The 25,303-nt window shown below is 38.2% G+C and overlaps 1 protein-coding gene across 1 annotated transcript; it reads left to right on the top strand.

Moving 5' to 3' along the window:
• Positions 1-582: 582 nt before the first annotated feature.
• LOC115917925 (monocarboxylate transporter 7-like) lies at positions 583-22,339 on the top strand. Its single transcript, XM_030989793.1, has 7 exons — positions 583-936; positions 16,502-16,878; positions 17,679-17,975; positions 18,558-18,988; positions 19,848-20,070; positions 20,881-21,024; positions 22,025-22,339. The coding sequence occupies exons 2-7, from the start codon at positions 16,608-16,610 to the stop codon at positions 22,279-22,281; spliced, it is 1,623 nt and encodes a 540-aa protein (XP_030845653.1). The 5' UTR covers positions 583-936; positions 16,502-16,607; the 3' UTR covers positions 22,282-22,339.
• Positions 22,340-25,303: the final 2,964 nt, after the last annotated feature.

The following is a 25,303-nucleotide window of genomic DNA, read 5'->3' as shown; positions in this document are numbered from 1 at the left end:
ATGTTAATTCTGACTGATACATGTACAATGTACATACATTAATGCCTACACTATAACACGCACAGTATATGAATACTGTTTTGGAAATATTGTACATGTGTATGTGGTTAATTAATTTGTAATTTTAATGTTTCTAAGTTCATTTCTGACGCTACACATGTCTTCATTGTATTTTATCTCTCTAATGTCGAATAAATAACATAATGAGAGAAAAAAAGAACCATTGAATAATGATAATGTTGGTAAGTCTCTTTGCATAACATCGAAGTCATTTTTCCCCTCAGTTTTTGGCATATTTCTCATAAGTAAAATGATATCGAAATCTTTAATGCCTTATAACTATAATAATAGGCGGGGTCACGGATACACAATGTAAGCACAGATCGAGCGATGATCTAGCCCGGAACCTCTCGTTTGAGAGCCAATATATACCAGTGCACTCTCGGATATGATTATGTAAATCATTGAAATTGATATCTGCATGATATTATTGTTTGTAATGCCTTGTAAAATGATTTGTGTCGGTTTGGAAGAATTTCTATAACACCTCCCCGCGCACATAATCTGCAGCGACGCCAGACTATTTGCAGTAAATGTAAGTACCGCACCAACGCATTCGGAGAAAGCGACTCCCCGCCAACTTGAATGCAGTCCATTCGCTTTCGTACGTCAAGGATTTAGCATAGCACTCCCGTCGTCTTAAACGGCGAGCCCAGCCTTTCATGCGCGCGCTCGTGATCGAAATCCAGGACGGGTTATTTTCAGAAAGGAGATAAAGCGATCGATAGCTCAGCTGCTCCTTCACGACATGGACGTCCAATAATCCAACGTCCAATTCATCTAAGAAGAAAAAGGATAACGTTGGATGATTCTAAACATTGGTCGCCATTGAGTTTTATAGTGATCGTCTGATGCAAACGGGATCATATATAGCAGGTAATGTGTGAAATCGATTATTTTTTCGTTGAATGGTTAAGCGCATTGTGTCTGGTTTACAGATAGCACCACTGAAAAAAACCACTTGTCTGGGAATGCTTTTCACGAAGATTATAGGTGTATACATGTAACTGTTTAAGTCTATCCGATTCGAAAGAAGCACTAGTGTGTATAGAAGGAATTGAGTCATCTCCCGGGAATGCACCACAGCTATAGCGAGAAGAGACATACTCGATCTTAACTTCAAAATGGCACTCGGCCTAATGATGGTTTAATCCAGCTATAAAACCGAACTACATGGCTTTAACAGTGTTTAAATGAAATGAAATGAAAAGTCTACACTATAAACGGTTCAATTTTACTTGAGTATATTATGATGCAAAAAATGAGTCATCGTTTTTATGCACCTACATAGTGCATGCCATATAATATACTTAGGCCTTGTACATACCGATCACGAATATGCATTCTTTATCACTACGATAATAATTTCATGGAAGTTTGAAAATATCCTCAGATTGCGGTATAAATGTGATTCGAAGATTTACAATAAGGTATATATAGGGCGAGTAGCCATGTTGACATACTGTTACTGATACTGCTGTACATCATCACTGTAGATACCCGCAACAAAACATATCAATATAACATATCATAATAAATAGATCGAGTACCGATCGAAGCTATGAAATAACAATCTAGTTTTAGAATTTCTCATTTTTTCTTCATTTTCCAAAAGCGCGTCAAAAATAATGTCCGAATGTCGAAAACCAATTGAATATGACAAGTATTGGCTGAGATATGACCATCTGAATAAATATATGTCTTATGGATATGGGGACTCAGTGTTATAGTGCTCTGTTCCTAGTGTTATGAACCAGATCACTATAGCACTGAGTTTCCATACCATACGACGTCACACTTCATCGTGAATAGCGCTGTTCGATGTGTGGTGTGAGATAGTATTGTGCTTGCCCAATGACCTATGTCGCAAAAGCAACCGACCGGCGTCTATATTGTATGGACAGTACGTAGGCCGCCATAGTTTATGTCTGCATGTTGATGCTAAATTAATATATATATATATATCTACCATCCTGGCATATATGCTGCAATTAATCCTGTGGCGTGAGAATGGTCTACACTATATGCTTTATATACAGCCGTCTCATATTGCATCATACAACGGCATTTTTTTCTTCAATTGGCATAAATTAACGAAAAATGTCGATGATTGTGATAATGTGTGAGTCTGGCTATGCGGGTGAATGAATTCATGACGGATGTAATAGATTTATTTCAAGGAAGTGGAAACTAATATTATGAGTTGTTGCCTTGATCCCATTTCATTGCTACCGTTAGAAGTATCGTCGCCCCTTACGAGCTGAATTCATGATTATATTTACCCTCAACAAGACATATCGAAATATCTTCTTTTTTTTTCTTCAATTTGCATAGATTAACGAAAAATGTCGATGATTGTGATAATGTGAGTCTGGCTATGCGGGTTTATGAATTCATGACAGATGTAATAAATTTATTTTAAGGGAGTGGAAACTAATATGAGTTGTTGCCTTGATCCCATTTCATTGTTACCGTTAGAAATATGGTAGTAAGGCAATGTTAGAAAAGGTTTACAGGCTAACGCAGTAGATGCAACATAAAGGGTAAAAAGTATCTACAAATATTGATTGATTATTTCCATTCATTTCCATAACAAAGCATGTAACATTTTTTTGTAAAACATTCACATTTCTTTAAAAATATGGAAATAAATAATCCTGAACTATAGTTTCAAGTTTAAATAGGAGATGAACAAAGCTATTGAAATTGCCCTAGGTTTTTTTTCTTTTCTCGAAAGTCTTGGCGATCGTGTGTGTTGAAACACCATCAATTTCCCTTTCTCGGACTTGGGCCTGATTATTCATAACAAAATTATAATTGATTCCCATGATATACTCTTTATGAAACAAAATGGGTTAGACGGGACCCCAAATGGTTTCGTCCTAGTATAACGGGTAGGTATAATGCGAAGTGAAGGCCTATACCACAAAAGCATAATACGCTACAGAAAGAGCGCACTACCCTTCATTGTGAGGTTACTCAATTCAAAACTGGAATAATGTACAGACAGATCTCTTGTTCTTAAATGCTAAGCATATACGTAAATCAAATTGTTATCTTATAGATGTGCTTAAATGAAAAATGATATTGTTTACTGAAGGTACATATTTTGTTTATACGGATTATGTTAATTTCAATATTGCATTACCAATCACATTCTCTTTTACCCAATAACAGGAAGTGAAACTATAATTTCACTCTCCTTTCGTCTTAGGGGAAGTATATGTCCATTTTGTTCTCCATATACAAGTCATGTACCTTACACCCATATGACAATAGGCCTACCTTGAAGCATGCAAAACAGATTATTTTTCTTAGCACTGATCATAATTTATTCAACTGTTATATTCTTCCTATGAATTTGCTTAAGTCATACCATAAAACATTTATTTTTCCACATCCATTACCCGCTTCCGTTATCCTACCATCAATATTCGTTGATCTGAGGTTTACCTATAATTGTTTGTTATGAATGTACTATTTTTAATGACTTTTTAATACTATCGTATTTTGTGCAGTATCCTTGTGTTATTACTTATGTAAATTGCACTCAATTCAGCTGAAAGGCTGCCATGTATAATGTTCTTTTATACCACAATAAATAAGTAAATAAATAAATAATAATGCCTTTTTGGGAGAACGCCATTATGCAATTATAACATAGATGTAACTTTGAAATGAAAAATGAAAAATAAAGATGGGTGAAAAAAGGTGAGAAATATATATACTTGTAATTTGTATCTCAAATTGATTATTAAAGTGATATTTTCTCATTCCATTCAATTCACTTTTATTGAAATGTTGCAATCAGGTCTTAATATAAACAGTTTCCACTGAAACAAATCGAATGGCGACTTAAAAAAACATTGTAACTAAGTTCCCTTGTATATTATGAAAGAAGTAAAATAAGATAAACATAATGACGAAAGTGTGAAACATATCGTACCAATGATAAGAAAGTAATGAATGTTTTAAATATGAGATCACAATAATTTTTATGCGAATCTCAAATCGGCAGTTTCGTCAGAGGATTGTGACCTAGTCGCCGATAACTCTCCCGTTTGTCGTGTACAAAAGTATAATTGTTTTCTGTTTTTTCTTCTCCTAAGTGACTTCTCCATCAGGGCTCTGCTGAAAATGTATCATGGATAGCAAATGACTATAGGTTCTCGAAAGAGAATAGACCCTCCTGAGCCATACATTTTTGAAAAATTAGATTTTAGTCAGTTTTTGTGTTGGAACAAATGGGATAGTTGTCCGCCATTACATCACAGAGACATTCCCGATTCAGCCAATTTGAAGAGCCCATACTATATAGAGAGTGATTACAACCATAACAAAAATCTCAACTTTCTTATTTTATTTCCTATTTCATTCAAACTTTCACCAGTCTACTTCAATCTCTGATTGTTTCTGCTTTCCTCTAGACTAGATTGCTATCAAGGTTACCCATCTGAGTTTGCGATTGATTGGCAGAGTTGGATATTGAGCTAAAGGAGAACAAGTATCGAATCAATGTCTATGTACGTTTTCACGATCCCATTGTTTGTGCATGTCTAAATGTCCTTCAGAAAGAGTCGTCGCCCTCTGCTCTCCCCTCCCCCTATTGTTTGATTCGTTCACTTTGTGGACTTCCTTATTTCACATGCATGCATGAGAATGAAAAATATCGACCGGCTTGAACAGATCAGATCTTGAATCGTTCTCTCCTATTCGTACTATCTAATATACCTTTGTGCCATAGGGAACATAGGGAACACAGGGAAATACTGTATAGATATTGCAGATGTGAGTTGGGGAGTTTACAGAGACCACCTGCCCAGCACATCCTTCAATTAATCAGACTGCAGAGGCCTTGCAGATGTAGATTAGCGTATCTTTTTCCGGGGGAGACCGGTTCCCCTCCCAACTCCCATTAAGAAAATGCCCCCTAAATAATTGTTGGAGGGATGGGTGGAGTCCCTTAAGCCGCTGCAACAGCCTACACAACATTATACGGGGGGAGGGGGGGGGGGGGGGGGGGGTGTGTTTCACAATGATCCTAAGTCGAACTTAACTCTAAGTTTGACTTTAAACATTACGGAGAGCCATTTGTAGAAAAGCAAAAAAATCAAGTATTGTCGACTTTTGATAAATTCCACATCAAGAACCTGAAATCTCTTTTATAATAGAAAATATGAATGATTTGAATCAACATTTTATGCCTTTTAAAATTACTTTTACAAAATATTTTCATAGATGCTAATGGTTTTCCACAATTAAGTCCAACTTAGAGATAAGTTCAACTTAGTATCTTTGTGAAACACCCCCTGATGGTCCACCATATCGGTTCGAAATCATTATTTCATGTATTCCATTAACCATTACCCTCTTGCAGGGGTTTAGTTGCATGAATACTCCGTCTTCACTCTCATTTGATCCCTGTTTGTGCCGCTGTCAGCTTTAGTTCCCTGAGTTCCCTCACATATCTTTTGAATTTATTACATGGCGCTAGTTCAGAATACTTTGACCAGTATGTCCGGCATGGAGATACCCTACTAAAACATACCCCCAAAACATCTATATCTTCATCAATTGTTCAAATAATGGTCATGATTTAGAAGTCGTTGTGTTTCTTATCTGTTTTGTGTCAACTTTCATGCCAATACACTTTCTCCCTTATTATCTTGATATAAACTTTAGCAAAAACAAGAAAATTGTTGGCCCGATTTCTACAACGTGCACATTCATATACAACGATACACAACTGGCCAGAAATGGGTTACATAACTCGTTTTAGAACTGTATTCAAACATTCCATGAACAAAAAAAGATGTCATCCATGACTGGGTAGACCCTTTCCCCTCCCCACTTTCTGTGACGTTCTTTTGTGTGCTTGATGTGGATGAAGATATTGTACATGTACAATTGTGGTTGATACCTGCTGTAGTTAAAGGTCGTTTCGATCTCATATACATACCAGTACATATACATATATACATAACATGCATACATGCATTATGATACATACATGCATACTTACCTACTTACATATAAATATATGTAGTTTCTATTTCTTTTGTAATTCAATTTAATACGGTGGTTATAACTTGACAGTAGCCTCATTTACAAACATAAGTTGCTACGTCATATTATGCATTTTTCAATTGAAGAAAAAAATAGATATGCATTTGACTCGACTTGTACAAACGATTGCTCCAGCTGGCATGACAGCATGAGTAAATACGACATCGTTGTAAACACGATAACCCCTTCATTCAGACTTCCAATTATCAGCGTATTATTATAGGAAAACCGTATAGCTATACCACAAATGATATACATTATTGTAGTGGTCTGAATGTCGCATAACGAAACGTCGTAAAGCGAAACGTTTGTTTGAGCACCGTTTCGAACGAAAATCATAGCCTGACTTCGCCAAGACTACACTGTCGTTTCACAATGTTTCTTTATATACGATGTTATTTATGCAGTTTGTGTATGCCTTTTCACAACAAAATAATTCGTTATACTAAATTTTTTCCAGTCTGAAACGGGCGTTGCTGTTTTGCTGTTAGCTTGCGATGTCGTGTACTATTGCGGTTGAGAAATTCCAACAGAAAGTAAGGATTTATCCGTCTGACTTGTTCAGATTCTACCTGTCATACTTGACCTTCAGGTCAATCACAATTGCCATCAGAAATCTGTTGAGAACTAGAAGGAAATTAACTCTTAATCTTCAACGCAGACGTAACTCCCTTCTGGCTTTCAACATTACTGACGAGATAATCATTGCAAATAAATAAACTTTGTGATATACATGGCAGTCAGTTCAATCACCATCGACATCCGAAATCTGGACTAAAAGGACTAGAAGGACTTTAACTCATAATCTTAAACACAGATGTAACTTCTTTCTGATCTGGGTCTCAACAAACGAGATATCTTTGGAAATATACTATGTGATATACATGACAGTCAGTTCTATCAAAATACTATTGGCATCAGCTCTGTTGAGAACCGTAGAAGGACATTATCTCATAATCTTTAACACAGATGTATAATACCCTTCTGGCTCTCAGCAGAAGAGATACAATTGAAGACAAAATAAACACATCAAATTTACAAGGGTTATGAATAAACCAGTTGTTACTTGTATTACTCTAAACAGGGACATAGGCCTACGTATCTCCATGCATCTGGTTCGACTTTTTTTCAATTAGTAGAATACGAACCCATGCCTTCATCAGGAAACTAGACCATAAAAGACGGTCGTTATTCATTTCCTCAATAATTACGCAACTACTTTTAAAGTAAACATTAAAGTTAGACCGAACTATATAATTCTTAGCATTGAAATAATTATCTTCTTTCCTGAACATATGCCTTAGATTTCGCTTCGGGTTGTATTTAGTACATCGCGCACCTATGAGTAAGCGGGGATCATGCTTGACGATCGTTATTCAATTCCTCAATAAGCATTTGAAGTAATGAGAAAAAGAACACACACAAAAGAAGCCATTTTGGGGGGATCTGCAAGGTAATTACGCGCTTTGTGTTTAGTTCCCTTACTATGACGTCATGCTCGAATGGTATAACAGAAATCATGGAAGATCTTTCACGGTTCATTTGGCAATTCTGAAAAGGGTAGAATTCAATTATATTGTGTACTGCAATTTATTCTCTCTCATTGTGCTGGAGAGTCAAACCAATTTGTTGGGGTCATAGCGTTAGGGATTGCTTTTATTTGAGTGGAAAGTCACACTGAAAACATTAAAATAGCGAAATCCGGTCAAAAAAAGAAAGAAAGTTATTCAACCAGCACATTGAATTAACTTGATCCCGCCATATTTGGGAATCGATTAAACTACAAGGGAAGTGATGAAAAGATAGTTAAAATTTTTTCGGTTAATTTTGTTATTTGTGTAGTTATTATTATTTATTTTTTAAAAGTTTATTTCTCGCTATGCGTGCATTTACATTTTGGAATCAAGTGTACGGAAGCAATGGGGAAAGGTTGATTGTGTAGCACATACAAAACTCAAAAGGACTTTTATACTAGTTGGATTTTGAATGATCAAATTGAATGCAATGCACATGGGAAAGACCACATACACAACACACACGCACAGGTCGATGTAGCATGCATGCATGTTTGGTCAGCCATTTCTAAGGTCATTTTCGGGACGAGGTCATTTGAAAGGTAATTCTCTACAGGGGATAATATTTCCCAGTATGACCATGCATGGACCTAAGGTCAAACAACAAACATGAACTGTTTTCCCGTCCCCGCCCACCTCCTTTTTAGCCACCGCCTCCTTTTTCAATACTATTTACTATTCAGAAGAAAAATAGCCACAACAAAAAAAGGAAAAGAAACCTGTAAAATATAGGCCTACATTTTGATTGAATAGCTTCTAAAGATAATCATCTTTTTTGTCATACATTGCATCAATATACTCACATAGCATATTATCTGTAAATACATAGGCTTGGCCATCTATAATTAGCATGGCAGTCATCTTGGAAAAAAATTGCATTTTTTTTTTTTTTTGCAAAATAGTAAATAGTAATGACCTGCCTCCTCCGGACGAGGAACACTGAGCATTTATTTTTGTTATTTGACCTTTTCAACACATGACATTCTTCCATAACCAGCGAACCTGACTGACAAGTGAGAAAAGCTCATCTAAACCACAATTCAATCTCTTCTTTTTGTATATTTAGATAACCCTGAAATGGACAAACCATGACGGGTTATAGTATACTGAATCAATATCTCTCAAAATTGCACAATACCATGGCATAGCCAGACATTGATAACGGAGGGGGAGGGGGGGGGGGGCCCTTCCTCCTCCTCCTCGGACAGAAGGAAGGAAGGGGTAAAATGTATCTGGACATTCTCGCTTGCTGTATATAGACCTTTTGCAAGTTGATGTTGTTGTTGTTGTTGTTGGCCTTTAAATTGAGGAGGGGGGTCGTACGCTACCCCCTTCCTCTTCTGGTCACGCAACCGCTTTTTTGTATTCAATTCAATGAAACCTATTATCTGAACGTGGATATTGTATTGCGGGAGTGGGAGGGGGGGGGGGTCACTGTTAGGGTGCACGGATTATAAGATTCCCATCATACAATACCATTTTTCCCAGTCGACCAGAGCCTTTACGCCAAATCTCAAAAATCTACACCCCCCCCCCCCCCACTCTAAAATTATGTTGATATGTTTTTCATTTCTTTTATTAAATGCGGTAAATCCGGTGGTAACCCCATCCAAAATATTCTAGCGACACCCCCATCATGGCGTAGGCGTGATTTTGATACAAAACATATCATCTCCAACCCAGATGCCAATGTCTTATTTGCAAAAGCCTAGGACGATTGTAATTGTCACGCTTGTTGAATATTCTTCACGCTTCGACAAATATAATTTCGCAATACAAACTTCATTTCTTGGATTAACGTGCCTTTCTTGTATTGTGTAAGTGTAGAGTAGACCAGGGGGCCACGCTAGGTATTGTCACCGAAAAGCTGTAAGCGTCATATGCAGCTGTATACTTTTTATTGTAGAATCACAACTGGTTTTCGTTCAGGTAAAATAGCGAGGCATAGAGTCCGTATATAGGTAAGAATTTTGTTATACCTACATGATTTCAATTGTACAGCACTAAAAGAGTTAAGTTACAAGAAGTTCGATTTTTTTTTGTTATATACATTGTGTCGATGTGTTAACCCCTAAATTCACAATGCTTCATAACTGTGTTTGTAATGCATTTACATAAGTTGGGTGCCATTGTGTAGAGGCGGATTTTTTATGTGCTTTTTTCGTGGGTTATCCTGTTCAAGCTGACTATTCTTGTATGTTAGAAGCTTGGCGAGTATTAGTACAAAATCAATCAATCAATCGATCATAAGGACTATCCATGCAATGTGTCCTGCGTGATGTGTTTTTCCCCCGATGTTCTCCATCAAAAAATAAAAAAGTGATATCATAATTATACGGGTTTACAGGGTTTATCCGGGTACTTGGAGTATTGGACAAAATGCATTTGATACTTTGAAGGCCTTTGAAACCATCGTATGAAATTTTAACTAAGTAATGACTGACACCATTTGAAAGGTGAGATCCCACTCTTTATTCTCATAATATTCTTGATATGGTATAAATGATATCGTGAGTATTCAATACCAGAAATAAACATTAACCAATAGTTATGATTATCAAGAGATTTTCACTTTCGGATGAAATGATTGGATGGCTAACTTTTATACGGGAAACATTACCCCGGAATAGCCCATTGAGTATCGAGGTACCAACGCCATATTCGCTCGTCGCCCAGGTTACTGGTTCCAAACTACAGAGTCCAGCGCATGAGGTTCACCGCGAAATCATTCAAGCAACGTGCTGGAGCAGGGTAAATTCAGTGTTTGGGGATGGTGTGATCACCACACCATTGTATAGGATTAAATTGTTTGGAACCAGCAACCATGACAACTTGGCCAGTATGACGTCACATTTCGGTACTATATCGTCATCAAAATCATCATCATCATCATCATCATCTTCATCATCTTCATCATCATCATCATCATCATCATCATCATCATCATCATCACCATTTATTACTACTGTCATTTATTGTGTAACGTGTCAACACAGAACCGTCATGCCATTTTGCAAAGTCATCGAGCAGACCTTTTGCTACTTTCGGAATCTCAATATTTATTTTCTTGTTATTCGCCCACTTATCGTTAAAATCCGCCCAATATAGCACACCATTTAACACATTGATTAGTATATTATAAAACACTTGCAAAATGTGAACCCATCTACAGAACAACGAACCTGAATCTAAACTTTAAACTCTAAATACTATCTGGTACTACGAATATTTATGTCAAACAAAATGACTGCTGTCAACAAGTTATAGATATTAATGATTATGCAAACACTTGCTAGACAATAGAAAACATTTTTATCAGAGTATTTATATTACACGATCTTTATCTAGTGATGAAAGAGATCACCAATGTGCCGTGTTTGTAAATCGCATATCGTCATCTAGTGCCGTCCCTTCGGAAGGGGTTGGCGGCTATATGCATATGCACCTGCGGTTATATACCCTTGTTCTAACCTCTTCGTTTCACATCAACCTCTCGCATATTACATTATGATATAACGCATTAATGCTCTTCCAATTGGGACTTTGGATATTATTACACTGGCTTTGCTATGACGACCGTATAACGCCGCACAGTGCATTCAAGAAACGAAGCCGACCAGGTACCCACTTAAAGATGAAGTTGAGTTCTGGTCATGCGATTGCATTGTGAAAGAAACGGTGTGGAATTGACTAAAAAGGTTGATCATCTAGCATATAAGAATTTGTGTGTATTGCAAGGTTCTAGAATCATCAAAATGATAAGAAATTTGGCCAAGTCTTGGTAAAGTTACAAACACTGTACACAGAAAGATGTATATGGGACTACACGAACACGTGGTGTAAAAATCCTACCCCCCGAGTTTTACGATGTTACTGAAATATTTCGAATATAAAGGCATTTGAAGAGCCATGTTTTTCAGGGAACATGTCTTATCTGATGATCTTCCACACTTGCATAATAAGAATTATTACGCTCACAAATTATTTTTCACCTCTTCCCAGAACTCAACCTTCTCTTTAAGCCCCACTCTCCTACGTGTAGCTACTTGCTCCCTCTATATAGAAAACTTCCCCAATCGGTGCCTGTTGGTCCCCCATGATCCTCTATTTCTTATGTTATTTGAGAGCTGAGTTGATGAGATAGCCACCTGTCAGTGACCTTGCAGGGAGGTATAATCCCCCTGGTCAAACTAGTACAGACGGGCTTTAAGTTCCAATTTTCATTCGAAATAAAAAGCAAGCAAACAATGGAATTACAAACAATGTAAGTAGACAATGGCGGTATATAAACACAAACTGGAAGACATTAGAAGAACGTGGTTTTATGCCTTTAATTATACTTTAGTGTCTTTATAAATATGACTATAGATATGGTATATTAGTTTGCTAGCACAGCCCTTGTCAGTCGTAATGCGTTTTAAAATTGTCTGATCTGCAAAACCAGTCTATGTGGACTATTATTACGGTCTTCTGCACTCCGGAGGACAGAACTGGAAAATACATATTTACTATTTTCCAGTGCTGTGCTCCGAAGGCCTGTATTATAGCAAGAAGTTACCAGCAACTTCTTGATTATAGCTGTCCCATCATGCGTCAAGGCTTTATGAAATTGTGACGAAAGTCAAATAGAGTCTGCGGTTGGAGGAGATATAGCGGTTGATTAGCCCCAAGGCCATTGCCTTTTGAACGTTCTCATCTGCAAATAGCAGCCCTAATTATCATATTTATGTATTCATGATCGCAAAAAAAGGACATTGACATTAGTGTACGTCAATCCCAACAAGCCAAAATGATACGAGTAAAGTAGATTGATAAACAATCCATCCAATACATTAGGTTCACTCAAAAGTCCGTTTAACTTTAAGTTCGAACTTATCTTGTAGGTATACTAGGGATAGAGCCCCACCCCAATAATTTTGGTGGGGGGGGGGGGGGGTAGTCTGCAAGCACAAACCCTGGTTAATTCGTAAAAGTGAGCCTGCACTATAAGACTACCATTGGCCATTTACTGTAGCTGCTCCTGACACACACAACCAGTAGGTAGCTGGGCTAGGCTTCTCTCAAGGCACAATGATTGTTTTGGATAAAGTGTCAAATTAGGGTCTGGGCTTGCAGACTAGGGGGGGGGGGGGCTAAAGTATCCATGAGCCCCCTCAATAATTAATAAAGAGGAGAGAAGAGAAGAAATCTTCATATCCATAACGTGTATGGACAGTGAGAGTGGGGTGGGGGGGGGGGGGAGGAGGACTTAATCACCTCCCAAGTGGTTCAAAACGGTTTCTCTCAGAATGTTATTGCATAACTGGAATTGAAGAGGGTGAGCCAGTCTACTCAACGGCATCTCCACGACTGTTTATCTATAAAGATTGAGTACTGCATCGGACACAGTTACATCATCGCAACAATAGAAGGTTTTAAAGTCGATTCTTATTTCTTCTCGACAATGGTCCGGGAAAATCGCACCATACAATGAATGTCATGGGCGTTGCAGGGATTCGCCGCACGGTGAAAATCTCAAAACTTGCAAATGGGCCAAAATGTTGTACAAATCGTAATTGAAACTTTCTTAAAAGTATAGGGGCAAAATAAATGTCATTTAGCAAAATAACAGTCACTTCGCTGTTCGAATTTGGATTTTGTAATTGACCAGAGAGACAATCACGGAATCTTTTGATCTGTGATTTGGAACATACTTTCAGAAACCCATCTAACTGTAGTACAGATGGATTTTTAGATAAATTTTTGAGGGCTTGCCAATCCCTGATCGGGTCTTGAAAGATATTTTATCCCTTTTGCACCCAACATCAAATTCTGTAAAACTTTGCAGGAATTATGAATATGTTATGTATGTCCTATCTGTGAAATTTAAACGTTAGCAGTGTCATAATATTCAAATTATGCAAGGAAACCCGTTTACTTGCTAGACCGTACTGTCAGACACTATTGAGTGACTGACTGGCTTTCTTTCTTCTTTGGTAATAACATACATAAAATGAGCTGCAAAGGGTACATGAGCATTTTTCTACATCAATAACACACTTCTTGTAATGGCCAAAATTAAACTGATTGAATCTTTGCGCAGCATAAAACGTACAACCATTCGGTACAATGGTCTGAAAATCAGACTATTACTTATACTGGCTCTATAGCTCTTAAGTCAATTCGACAACTTATAGGCGTCATTTCCCCACTTAAAGACATTCTCAAGCCCCCCCCCCCCTTTTTTTTAAAGGGAAGTTCTAAATTAGTATTATATTTCAAATCCCGTTGGAATTTAACCTTTTCATTTTTTGGCCTGCAAATGGGACATAGTACCTTTAAGATGTTCTCATACATTTCGAGTGGCAAGACCAAGACACTGATAGAAACAATTGATTTCCCGTTATATAAGACGGACTTGCAAGGAGAAATAACATCGATTTTATAATCTGCTATTGTTGTGACGGGCATATAACCGTGTCCGATGTAGTCCAGAATCTGCACGGTCCTTTATAATTTCCCTACACTTGATTCAAGCCGTCGAAGATGGCGTTATCAACAAACTCATAATTATGCTCACCAGCCCAGCCTGAGGACAAATTAATTTAATGATCACGCCATCATCGGCTGGTAGCAAGTAAGTAGGGAGAGGTTAGCGTTGGTGTGGTGGAGATCAAAATTAAATAGGCCAGATTCTGGACTATGTCCGATGCGGTACACAATCTTAGACAATAAAAACAAGCTGTAGAAATGTTGTGGTATATAGTGGTTCATTCGCTTGAATCTCAAACCAATAGTTGAGGGTTCGAATCCCAGCCCGGCACTTACATCCATTGGTAAGAAAGTAATGCATAATATTATATTCGCCTCTCCCCAACCAGGTGTAAATGTTTACATGGCCGTGGTAATAGGGACTTTTAGATTTGCACAACGACAACGTGGATTGCTTTGATCGACGTCCTTTTAATGCACTGCCTTGAATGGACGTCACACGTATCAGTCCACGCAAATCTAAAAGTCCCTACTGATAATTGCAGGGGCCATGAAGAGAGCGTTATTAGTAATGATGTCGCTATAAAAAAGGATACCCTATGGGTAAATAAGACCCAATTATTGATATTTTCATTCTTAAATTTGGGATCATATGGGATCATATTTACCTAACTGGGTCAAAACCCACTCTTGCTAACATCTTAAGTGGATCCGGTAACTTTCTCAGATTATGAAACAAAATTCTGGATTTAGCTCCTGATGCAATGATAATTATAAACCTTTAGGTCAGTCAGGAACCCCATGACTTTTACAAGCCGATCGCCTGTCTGATTATCAAGATATTTATGATTGGAATTACAAATTTTGAAAACCGTTCGCTTGACGGTTTTCATAACACTACAGTCTATTGGGAAAAACAAGTATGGTAAAACCGGTCACTCAAAGATTTTTACTTTTTTGAGGCACTTGATCATTTTGAAGCGCAATTTTGTTAGGGCTTCAATATTACACCATATGACAGACACTGATAGGTAGGGCCGTGTATCTCAGGTTTAACATTGTTAAACGATCCCTTTAAGGTGAATCATTATTTGTTTGATCGATCTTTAAAAAGACGGATACAAAAAACAACGGCAATAGACAAATAAATAATAAGAATATGAAAGAATAAAAGGAGTGTGACCAGCAAGTTAATGGGTCAGGGTGCACAAAACTGAACTGCAACGTACACTGTTGTGTTGCCACAAGTACTCCCAGTACATTTCAACTGTTCATATCGCCTTTACCCTCGTTTAGGGTGACTGAGTTTCAAGAGTATTTTGTGATAATGCATTCAATCGGTATATGCTATTCAACAACCTAACCTTTGGTATATTTCAGTCCATTTCCGCCCAATTCAGTTAAATATTTGGACACAGGCAAATTTAACGAGAATGGGGAATATTAATGCGGTTTAACTGTCCCGGACGGTACAATTAACTAGTATGCATATCGTTATCGACAAACCAAAGCGGACATAATAGAGTGGTGAAGTGTGATGTCATCAAAAATCTATTTTTAGAATTTCTCAATTTTTTCTTCATATTCCGAAAGAACATCAAAAATAATGTCCAAATGTCAAAAACCAATTGAATATGTTAAGTATTGGCTGAGCTATGACCATCTGAATGAATATATGTCCTATGGGAACTCAGTGTTATATGCTCTGGCTCCTAACCATTAGGAGCCAGAGCATATAACACTGAGTTCCTATGGGGAGTTTTTTTTATTCAGATGGTCATAGCTCAGCCAATACTTAACATATTCAATTGGTTTTCGACATTTGGACATTATTTTTGATGTTCTTTTGGAATATGAAGAAAAAATTGAGAAATTCTAAAAATAGATTTTTATGACGTCACAGCTTCGGTACTCTATAGGCTACAAGATGAGTATCTTTGGCGGAATCTGTAATGATTGCAACGATCGATATAGGTTGAATTCTGTTTTCTCATTCTTTGTGGGTCACTCTGTGTAAGTACATGATAAGCCTTTAATGATAACAATATACAGTCATTGTAATAATAATTACAGTGCTTATATATCGCCTAACACTTACTTTGTCTGAAGTCTCTAAGCGCTCTACAATAATGCAGCATAATTACCCTGGCTTTAGCAGTGCAGCTGTTACGCGCGCTGCGTTTACTTCACCTGGGTGGAGTGTGGCAAATGTAGATCAATGTCTTGCCAAAGGACATTAGTGCAGCGGCGGGACTCGATATTGTATATTATAATTATTTGTTATCTGTGTAACTTTACTTTTGTTTAATTTTCTTTATCTTCATTTCCAGCTCTGACAATCTGACCGACAGCCTCATCTGCGTCGAGATGTCTGAAGCCCGTCGCATCTAATTCCGGTTTAAATCATCCTGTGCTTTCGGGCTATACTCCATCGAAATGATCAAGTTGAATTCACTGTGTCATCGGGGAAACAAGAACATCGACAATGAAACTGACTCAGGCGGCCCCGACCAGCCTGAACTGGCACAGGTATCCGACATACCATTACCGCTGTACAAACGGTTATGGGTTGATCCGTTGAACTTCCGATGGATCACGACATTTATCTGGGCCGTGGGCGTCGGCGTTACCTTCGGCATCATGGGCGACTTCTCGATGTTTTACATGTTTCTCGAGCGAGAGTTTGACTCGTCTGTGACCGAATTAAGTGAGTTATCAACTTCTTTGATTTTCTGCCAATTTTTAGAATGGGTCTGTCCATGTCTGGAAACATGCAGTGAAAGTTAATACGATATGACCTACAAGCATTGGTTTTTCTTTAGGCTCCGTCATATTTCTTCCTTTATTCAACTTAGTCTTATGTATTATTCCTTTTGTTTGTATAAATGCATCCAAAATGATTAAAAAAATGTGACATGCCAAATGTAATAATGTATTATACAACATGTGAAATATTAAAATAAACTGAAACTGAAACTGAAATATGACGTTCCCCAGGTTTAGTTCTGGTCCAGATATTCACGCCGTAAAACTCATCTACCACTATTATCAAATGCAAATAGAAAACGACGGAGAGCAAGCTCAAACTACTGTACAAAGGCGCGAACAGAGAAAGATGTTACTTCCCACATATAAACCCACGTCCATAATACGGTATTACACATTTAAATGAGATGAATTTTCATGATTAATACTACTGATGATGTACAAAAAGTGCGGCCCTAAAGTAAATATTCCAAATATTCTGTAATTGGTGCAGCTCTGCTATGGATGCATGTATCTTTTTCTTTACCCAAAGTCACTTTCCGGCAATCAATACAAGGGAATAAATCATTATGCAAAACCCGATTGGATTTCCCATAGAAATCATGTATTGGTTACGTAACACGTGCATGTAATGTTCACACATTTAAACATAATTATGAGGGAAAAGACGGTTCTGAAATTATCTCAGGTCTATTGAAATTTCTTGAAATTCTTTGCGATCGCGTTCCTCTCTTGTCCAAGGTTGGCTCGGTGCTCTACCGTGGTGCCTCTGCTGTTTCTTCTCGCCCCTCTCCACCCTGATCGTCCACCGTTTCGGTTACCGCGCCACCATGGTCGGGGCGTGTTTCGTCTGCGCGATCGGGCTCTTCTCGACGAGTTTCATCCAGGAGCTCTGGCCAGCTTTCCTCTCCTACAGCCTGTTCTTCGGCGGCAGTTCGGTGGTCCTTTACACGGTTGGCTGCGTCTACGTGACGGGTTATTTTGACAAGAAGCACTGTACGGGCCCAGTCTCAACGAATGGGCTGGCGTTTGAAATTGGTAAGTGAACAGGGGGCGAAGGGGCGAGGGGGGGGGGGGGCGGGTGGTTGGACCGTGGACCAAGGATTTTGTTTAATCCAAAAAACAAAAAAAGAACTAGATGGGGGAGCAGATCATTGTCCTTGGGGGTAATTTTAAGGGGCATAATTTTCCGGGGGTAAATTATTGTCCTTGGGGGTAGTTTTCCGGGGGGGGGGGGGGGGGTAATTTTCCGGGGTGATTGTCCAAGGGATAATTGTCCTAGAACCGAATTTTGTTTAACCTTATGGTCTCTCATCCCGGTAGAGCTGATTGATATGGAGGTGCAGGTGGACCACATACTGCAACAGGGTTCCCCTACTCTTATTCGAATGGTGCAGTGGGTTCATGTGCCAATGTGGCGAATCTCCACTACACAGAGTCTCAATTTAATACCCTAACCGAGGGAAGAATTATTTTCCTCTGTAATAAATCGCAAAGCTTAAGAGGCGCACAAAGACGTAATATCATAATGTGGTGTTGGAATGTTTTAATTATATTACACTGTATTACCAAAGCGCTCCAACAAAATAATATATGTTATTCGATTTATCATAATTGCAGCTATCCTCGTCTTCAGTCCCGTTATCCAAGTCACATCGGACGAATGGGGTTGGAGATGGTCGGTCCGTCTCCTATCTTGCTGCACCCTCGGCGCCGCCTTCCTATTCATTGTCTTCATCCGCGAGCCTCCCAGCGACATGTTCAACGACGACGACGACGATGTCGTCGACGATAAGAAGAAACATTATCAGCAGCTTCGTGAGAAGGAGAAGAAAGAAAGCGGTGCGGAAAATGGGGGAGTCGTGGAGGAGCGACAAGACGGAGAGGAGGAGGAGGAGCAGGGGAAGGAGGAAGTGGAGCAGGAAGAGGAAAAACATTGGAAAGCATCTTTAAAGAGATATATCACGTTGTTCAAGATGCCAGCCTTCTCGATTTTACTGATTGGGATCGTAATTTCTTTCACTGCGTTGTCTTTCAACCATATAAACTTTGTAAGTATTCCTTAGGATATTTATAGGGATAATGATGGTATTCTCTCACCGAAAAATCACAGGCAAAATGCTGTCCGTGGGCTCCGCCATACGCAATATAAGTCGCAGGATGACATCAGTGGGAAATTTTCACCTGATTGAAAACAAACCATTTACTAAAGATATTCAATTTTCATTTTTTTTTCAAAGGTAAATCATACTACATCATCTAATATATGATATCATGATCGCTAAGACTTACAAAAAGTCAACCTTTGGCCATTTCAATGGCCTTGTATATCATACAACAACAACAAAAAATAAAAATGCGACCACTCTAAATTCTTTCAAATCGAAATTCAAGTTGCGTCTTCTTGCCACATATGAATTACTTCCCTGATGCATACAATTACCTTATAAATTATGTCGTTCTGTGATATAATTGTGCAATGTCTTGTTTACGTCTTGTATTTTGTTATATCGTGAATGTTAATGTTTTGTATTTTCCACATTTGTCATTTTGTTATGGGTTCACCCACTTCCCTCCAGCCATCGGCTTTATTGGGTGCTAAAATGATCCAGTTCACTTCTCCGATTGTATGTGTTTGTTTTTTAATGAAATAATAAATTGAATTGAAATTGAATTGAATTTTTTCGGAATGCGCGTACATGGCAATGATCGAATATTATTATTCCATAACCTAAACATGTTTTCTCTGGGTTATACAATACAATAATGTAATCGCAAGAGAATTAATTTCTCGAAAGCCTTTGCGACCGTGCTTTGTTTTCTAACGAGAAAATAATAATCTGAAGGTAAAATCAGTCCATACCGAACTAAGACTGGGGTGTAAATTCTTCTTTCTTCTTTCTCTTTCAGGGTAGCTACCTCACGTCCGTGGGCATATCGGATCAGAAAACAAGTTTGCTCCACTCGTTACTAGCCGGTAGTGCGTTGGTCGGACGGGTCTCGGTTCTCTTTGTCCATCTTCTCCCTTTCTCCATCCTCCTCACCTACCCCATCATCGCTGTCATCAGCTGTGGGGTGTCCGTAGTTGTCCTCCTGGTTACCCCTCATTGGATATTCTATATTTATTCAATATGTAAGTTGATAATGATGGTGATGATTATAAGATGATGACGTAGATCCTAATAAAATGATTGGTTGAGAGCGTATACGTGACCAGGTAATTATTTTGCCTAACACGTCATTTTTATAATGACCGGTCATTATCAAATGCTAATGACCGTTCATTATTAAAATCATGTTATAAAACATATAAAACATAATCTTATAAAACAAATAATACACATCATTTTGTTCGGGTATTAGTAAAATTACCCACACTCGGTACCTTCAAAACAGTCCAAACTCCCTCGGCTATCGCCTCGGGCTGTTCCAAAGGTACCTTGTGTGGGTAATTCTTACTAATGCCCTCACTGCTGTGTATTATTTGGATATTATGATGATGATAGTGAATGTGATGCTGGTGGTGGTGGTGATGATTATGATGATGACGGTGGTGGTGGCGATGGCGATAACGGCGGTGGTGATGATGAAGATGATGATGATGATGATGGTAATGTTGATGATGCTGGTGGTGGTGATGATGAAGATGATGATGCTGAGTAATATTTGGTCAATAGTCAGCTGTTGTTTTTTATGAGGAAATTGGTAAAGCTGTTGTTAGTGGTAGTGGTGGTGATGATGATGATGATGATGATGCCGAGGGGTATTCAATATTATAAGTCAATGCCTCACCGAAGTTTCTCCGATGAGGGAATTAATAGTGGTGGTGAAGATGATGATTGTGATGAAAACAGTGGTGGTGGTGGGTTGACTACAGTTGCATTATAAATATATTTCATTTAGATTATCATGATAAATATCACCACAATTTTCTCATTTTCAGTGATTGGATTGATGCGTGGGCTTTATTTCTCGTTGGCGACCGGCATAGCAGTGGAGCTCAGCGGTAAAGAGAAGGCCGCTGAGGCTTATGCCTTGGCCTTTGTTGCCTGGGGTGTGGGCAGTGCCCTGGCGGCCGTCGTACCTGGTAAGCAAGTCCCCGCGTTCTCGTGTGTTTTCTTTGATTTGATTCTTATTCTGTTGCTTCTATTAAAATTATTCGAAGGACACATAAAGAGAAGAAAAAAAGTTAACCCCCTAGACTTCGTATCAGTAGCGTCCCTCTCCCAGCACGTATCCCCCCCCCCCAAAAAAAAAAATTGATTAAAAATGTTAGGCAAGCCACTTGTAGAAAATGAATACAAGAACCCTCAAGACCTCAAAGCCACACCCAAATAATTATTCTGCTAGAACCACGCCTAAATCATATTCACCCATAAATAACTGTATTTCTTTCTATAATATTTTCGATCATTTTCTGCGACCGCAAATCGATAAATTGCTTCATGCCCGTTGTACACGAAGCGTCATTTCGATTGCGTTTTTAGCTCCGCTAATAAAGCCTACGAAAGGAATTGGCGCTTGCGCCAAAACTCACAGAAAGGCTTCCTCTTTTTTATTTTGTACTATATGTCGGGTTCTCGCATATGATACGTCAAAGACCGCGCAAGTCGCTGACGTAGTCCTACGTCAGCAAGGCTAGGTCAGCGAAATGACGCCTCGGATGCGACGGGCGCAATGTAATTATCAGCATCTTGATTTACAAGGACAGGCATGTGGTTACTAGGTAAAAGGGTGGTAGAGGGTCTGTACTATGTTAGGCTTTATCGCCCCTCCTCAATTTATTGTTGTGGCCGAAATTCAATTTTGAGTTATACGTGGTTTTTTATTGATTTTTTTCAAAAACTTAATAAATAATTTCATCCTCCGCACAAAATGATAATACAAAAATGTCACAAAAATGACAGAAGGTGGTAAGGTAAATGAAATTGTCTGATACTTATATCGGGAGCGCCAGGAAGGTCAAATCTGACTGACATATTGTGTGCTATACAAGAACCCATTATTATTATTATTATTATTATTATTATTATTATTTCCGTCATTCAAAAGTTAACATTTTTTAATATCTCTTTCTTCTTTTGCAGGTATCACCCATGAGCTTACGGGCTCCTACACGCTTTCCATGACCCTGTGCGCCGCATTCTGGGGTGTGTCCGCCATTTTGTTCTTCTTTGTCTACCTCTTAAACAGAAGAGCCCGAGCCAAGCGTAAGCGGTTGTCCTCCAACTCAAAAGTTAACGAGCTCAAAAAGGAACCGTTGCCTTTGAAAGATATCCGCAAGGACCAGATCGTTTCCGCCTCCTACTCTCCTCTTCCCACCGAGGACGTGACGACGGTTTGAAACAGAGATCACTTTCAATTAAATCTTAAAGGGAGTGTATCATGATGTTATTACCAAAGAAGAAAAAAAGCCAGTCAGTCACTCAATAGTGTCTGACAGTGAAGTCTAGCAAGTAAACGGGTTTCCTTGCATAATTTGAACATTAGGACACTGCTAACGTTTAAATTTCACAGATAGGACATACATGACATATTCATAATTCCTGCAAAGTTCTACAGAATTTGAGGTTGGCTGCAAAAGGGACATAGTACCTTTAAGTTGGTGTGAATAAGAGGAAAGGTCTACGTTTCTGGGAAAGTGTTGGTCCTTTACGCCCGAATGGTACCTCGGTTAGTTTAGTCAAAACAACCGATGAAAGTACTTGCCGCACGGAGCTGGTCGGACATAGATAAGGGCTTGACGGAATAAGACTCTTTTAAAATAAATATTGCCTGGAAATCGATTTCTTGAAAGTCTGTACGATTATATTACAAGATTACAAATCTTTCCATTTGCGTGCCCATTGCTTGCATTACTTCGTCTTAGTGACGATACAATTTAAATATAGACTCAGATTCCATATTTTACTAGTGACTCTTTTAAATTGTCTTTAATACTGAAATGCAATTGATTTTCAATTGATTATAGTCACAACTGTAGGGCCATAAAAATGTACATGGGCTGAACAATGCGAATGTTACTTTTCCATCACTATTTATATTTTTCTATTTTGGATTGAAGTTGTAAAACATGCGTGTACATATTTTGTTCGGAGCTCGTATAGTCAACGCCTCAAACCTCTCGAAATGATTCATAATTACGTATTTTGAACCAAAAAAAAAAAATTGTATCTCTATTCCACGAGAATTTGTCTTATATTATATTAGTTATATACGATGAGATTCGTATATTTCAAAATCTAGTTTATTCAAAAAGTGTGTGCAGTTATAACATTTTGAGATACGGGTAGCTAATTGGGAGTATGTAGGCATGTGTGTGTTGTGCGTGTGTGGGCATTCGTGCGGGTGTTCAATATTTCAATAAGTGACCACGATAACTAAAATGAGGCTGACCCAATATTTGGCTGTGGCATTGCGGTAACAGGTTAGCACTGTCTTTAAAAGAAAAATATATATTGAAGAGATTTATTAGGGATTATTAAGGAAAATATTCAAAATAACTTGCCATGTTGTCTTGCTAAATGCATCCAATGCGTTTAACTACACATCACAACGGTCTAGTATATAGCTAATTGACTTTTGATAAGATATCACTATAATAGTTGCAGAATATCTTGTGTATCACATTTGTCATAATTATATTTTCAAGCTACATGAGTACTATTTGTTTCAAAGGAAATTATACAAGGTCATTTAGAATATATGACACTGATCTACAAGCTAAAGCAACGTGGTGAATATCAATAAAAATTCATATATTTATTCTTTTGATTACTTTGTTAACTATTAATGATAACTATTTAGAATAGTATATCATTTCATGAATAAATTATAATTATATTTGTATTTTGGTTCATGATTACGCAATTTTACATTATGTTCGTTGTAAGCGAAGTAAATTCTTTCAGGAATTAAACTCGTCTAATATCTGTGAGTTTCGTTGTATTAAATTTGTTGCGAAGGGAGATTCAAGTTTGCAAGGAAAGAGAGAGAGAGAGAGAGAGAGGGGGTGGGCGTGGATGAAAAGGTTTAGAGAGGGAAAGAAAGAAAGAGGTAGAGAAAGAGAGAGAGAGAGAGAGAGAGAGACACGGGGAGGGGGTAGATATGGGGGAATGTGAAAAAGGGAATAGATTAAGCGTGGTAATAATGGGGAATGTGAAGGAGACACTTTATAGAGAGAGAGAGAAAGAGAGAGAGAGAGAGACAGGGACAGAGAGAGAGACAGACATAGAGGCCCGAATTCACAAACTATGACGCGTTTTTCCGTGTTTTTTACAAACCTAGTTTGACGCACGAAAACGAAGGTTTGTCGACAAACCTTCGTTTTCGTGCGTCAAACTAGGTTTGTAAAAAACACGGAAAAACGCGTCATATGACATACGAAAACCAAGGTTTGTCGACAAACCTCATTTGTGAATTCGGGCCAGAGAGACAGAGACAGACGGGGAGGTCGCTGATTTCATACGATAAATCCATCATCCACTCTAAACATGAAATTCCACCAGGAGCGCAGGTTCCTCCAAATTCATTGCTTGTTGTTGTTGTTGTTGTGATTAATGGCGTTTCCAACGTCATTGGATGATTATCGCCAGGCAATGTGAGAGGGCGTAGTTACTGGTCCTCTCTTAGTACTTTTGCTGTTGGATCGACGATAGCCTAGCTAGTGGCGTTGTGTTTGTGCAATTAACAATGTCAGTAAATTGTTAGTAGTTATTTTCTGTATTGTTATTCGGCTTGTTATTTTAAAGAATTCATTAGGAAAGAAAGGATGAAGTGGTTGAATATTAGTTGCGATTAGTTTATAACGTTAGTTTAAAGCCTCTCTCCGTACAATGAAGCAATATAATGAGGCAATGCCGATGATAGTACCACTGTCACTAAAAGATAATATAACGAAACGTAATTAATACTCCATGTTTATAGTTGAGCATCACAGTTCGGTGTACCTTCCACTGCCTTTTAAAAAAAACTACCACCTTTCCTATATATTCCTCGTTTCCTAGTAAATGACCTAGATTTGGATGTTTGGTCTTTAGTGCTCTTATTCTCCTTCTATGTCTTCATATTTTGGGCATGATAATAAAAAGTGCTCAATTGTTTCTATCGTCTGGCATTCTTCACATAGTCCAGTGTCATGTTTTCTAATTAAATATTTATACTAGTAATTCAGGTTACATTTACCAAGTCTGAATTGGTGGGTTAATCTTTCAGTTTCTTTGAGAACTTTTGAGAGGGTTTTCGGGTTGTGTTCCTTTCCATTCAGCTATACATGTATTATCACAGATCTTCCTCCCTTTCCTATCTCTTTTATTCCCAAACCACCTCTCTCATTTTCTCCCACCCTCACCACTTCATTATCTCCA

The sequence above is a fragment of the Strongylocentrotus purpuratus genome, unplaced genomic scaffold, assembly GCF_000002235.5.
Source record: "Strongylocentrotus purpuratus isolate Spur 01 unplaced genomic scaffold, Spur_5.0 spur5_scaffold_19, whole genome shotgun sequence".
Classification (NCBI taxonomy): domain Eukaryota; kingdom Metazoa; phylum Echinodermata; class Echinoidea; order Camarodonta; family Strongylocentrotidae; genus Strongylocentrotus; species Strongylocentrotus purpuratus.
This window is presented reverse-complemented; position numbering and strand designations above follow the sequence as displayed.

Excerpts from the sequence above, each read along its gene's own strand:
- LOC115917925 (XM_030989793.1), top strand. The coding sequence starts at position 16,608 with ATGATCAAGTTGAATTCACTGTGTCATCGGGGAAACAAGAACATCGAC. Across the intron at positions 17,976-18,557 it reads TGGGCTGGCGTTTGAAATTG|CTATCCTCGTCTTCAGTCCC; the intron begins GTAAGTGAACAG and ends TCATAATTGCAG. Across the intron at positions 18,989-19,847 it reads CTTTCAACCATATAAACTTT|GGTAGCTACCTCACGTCCGT; the intron begins GTAAGTATTCCT and ends TTTCTCTTTCAG.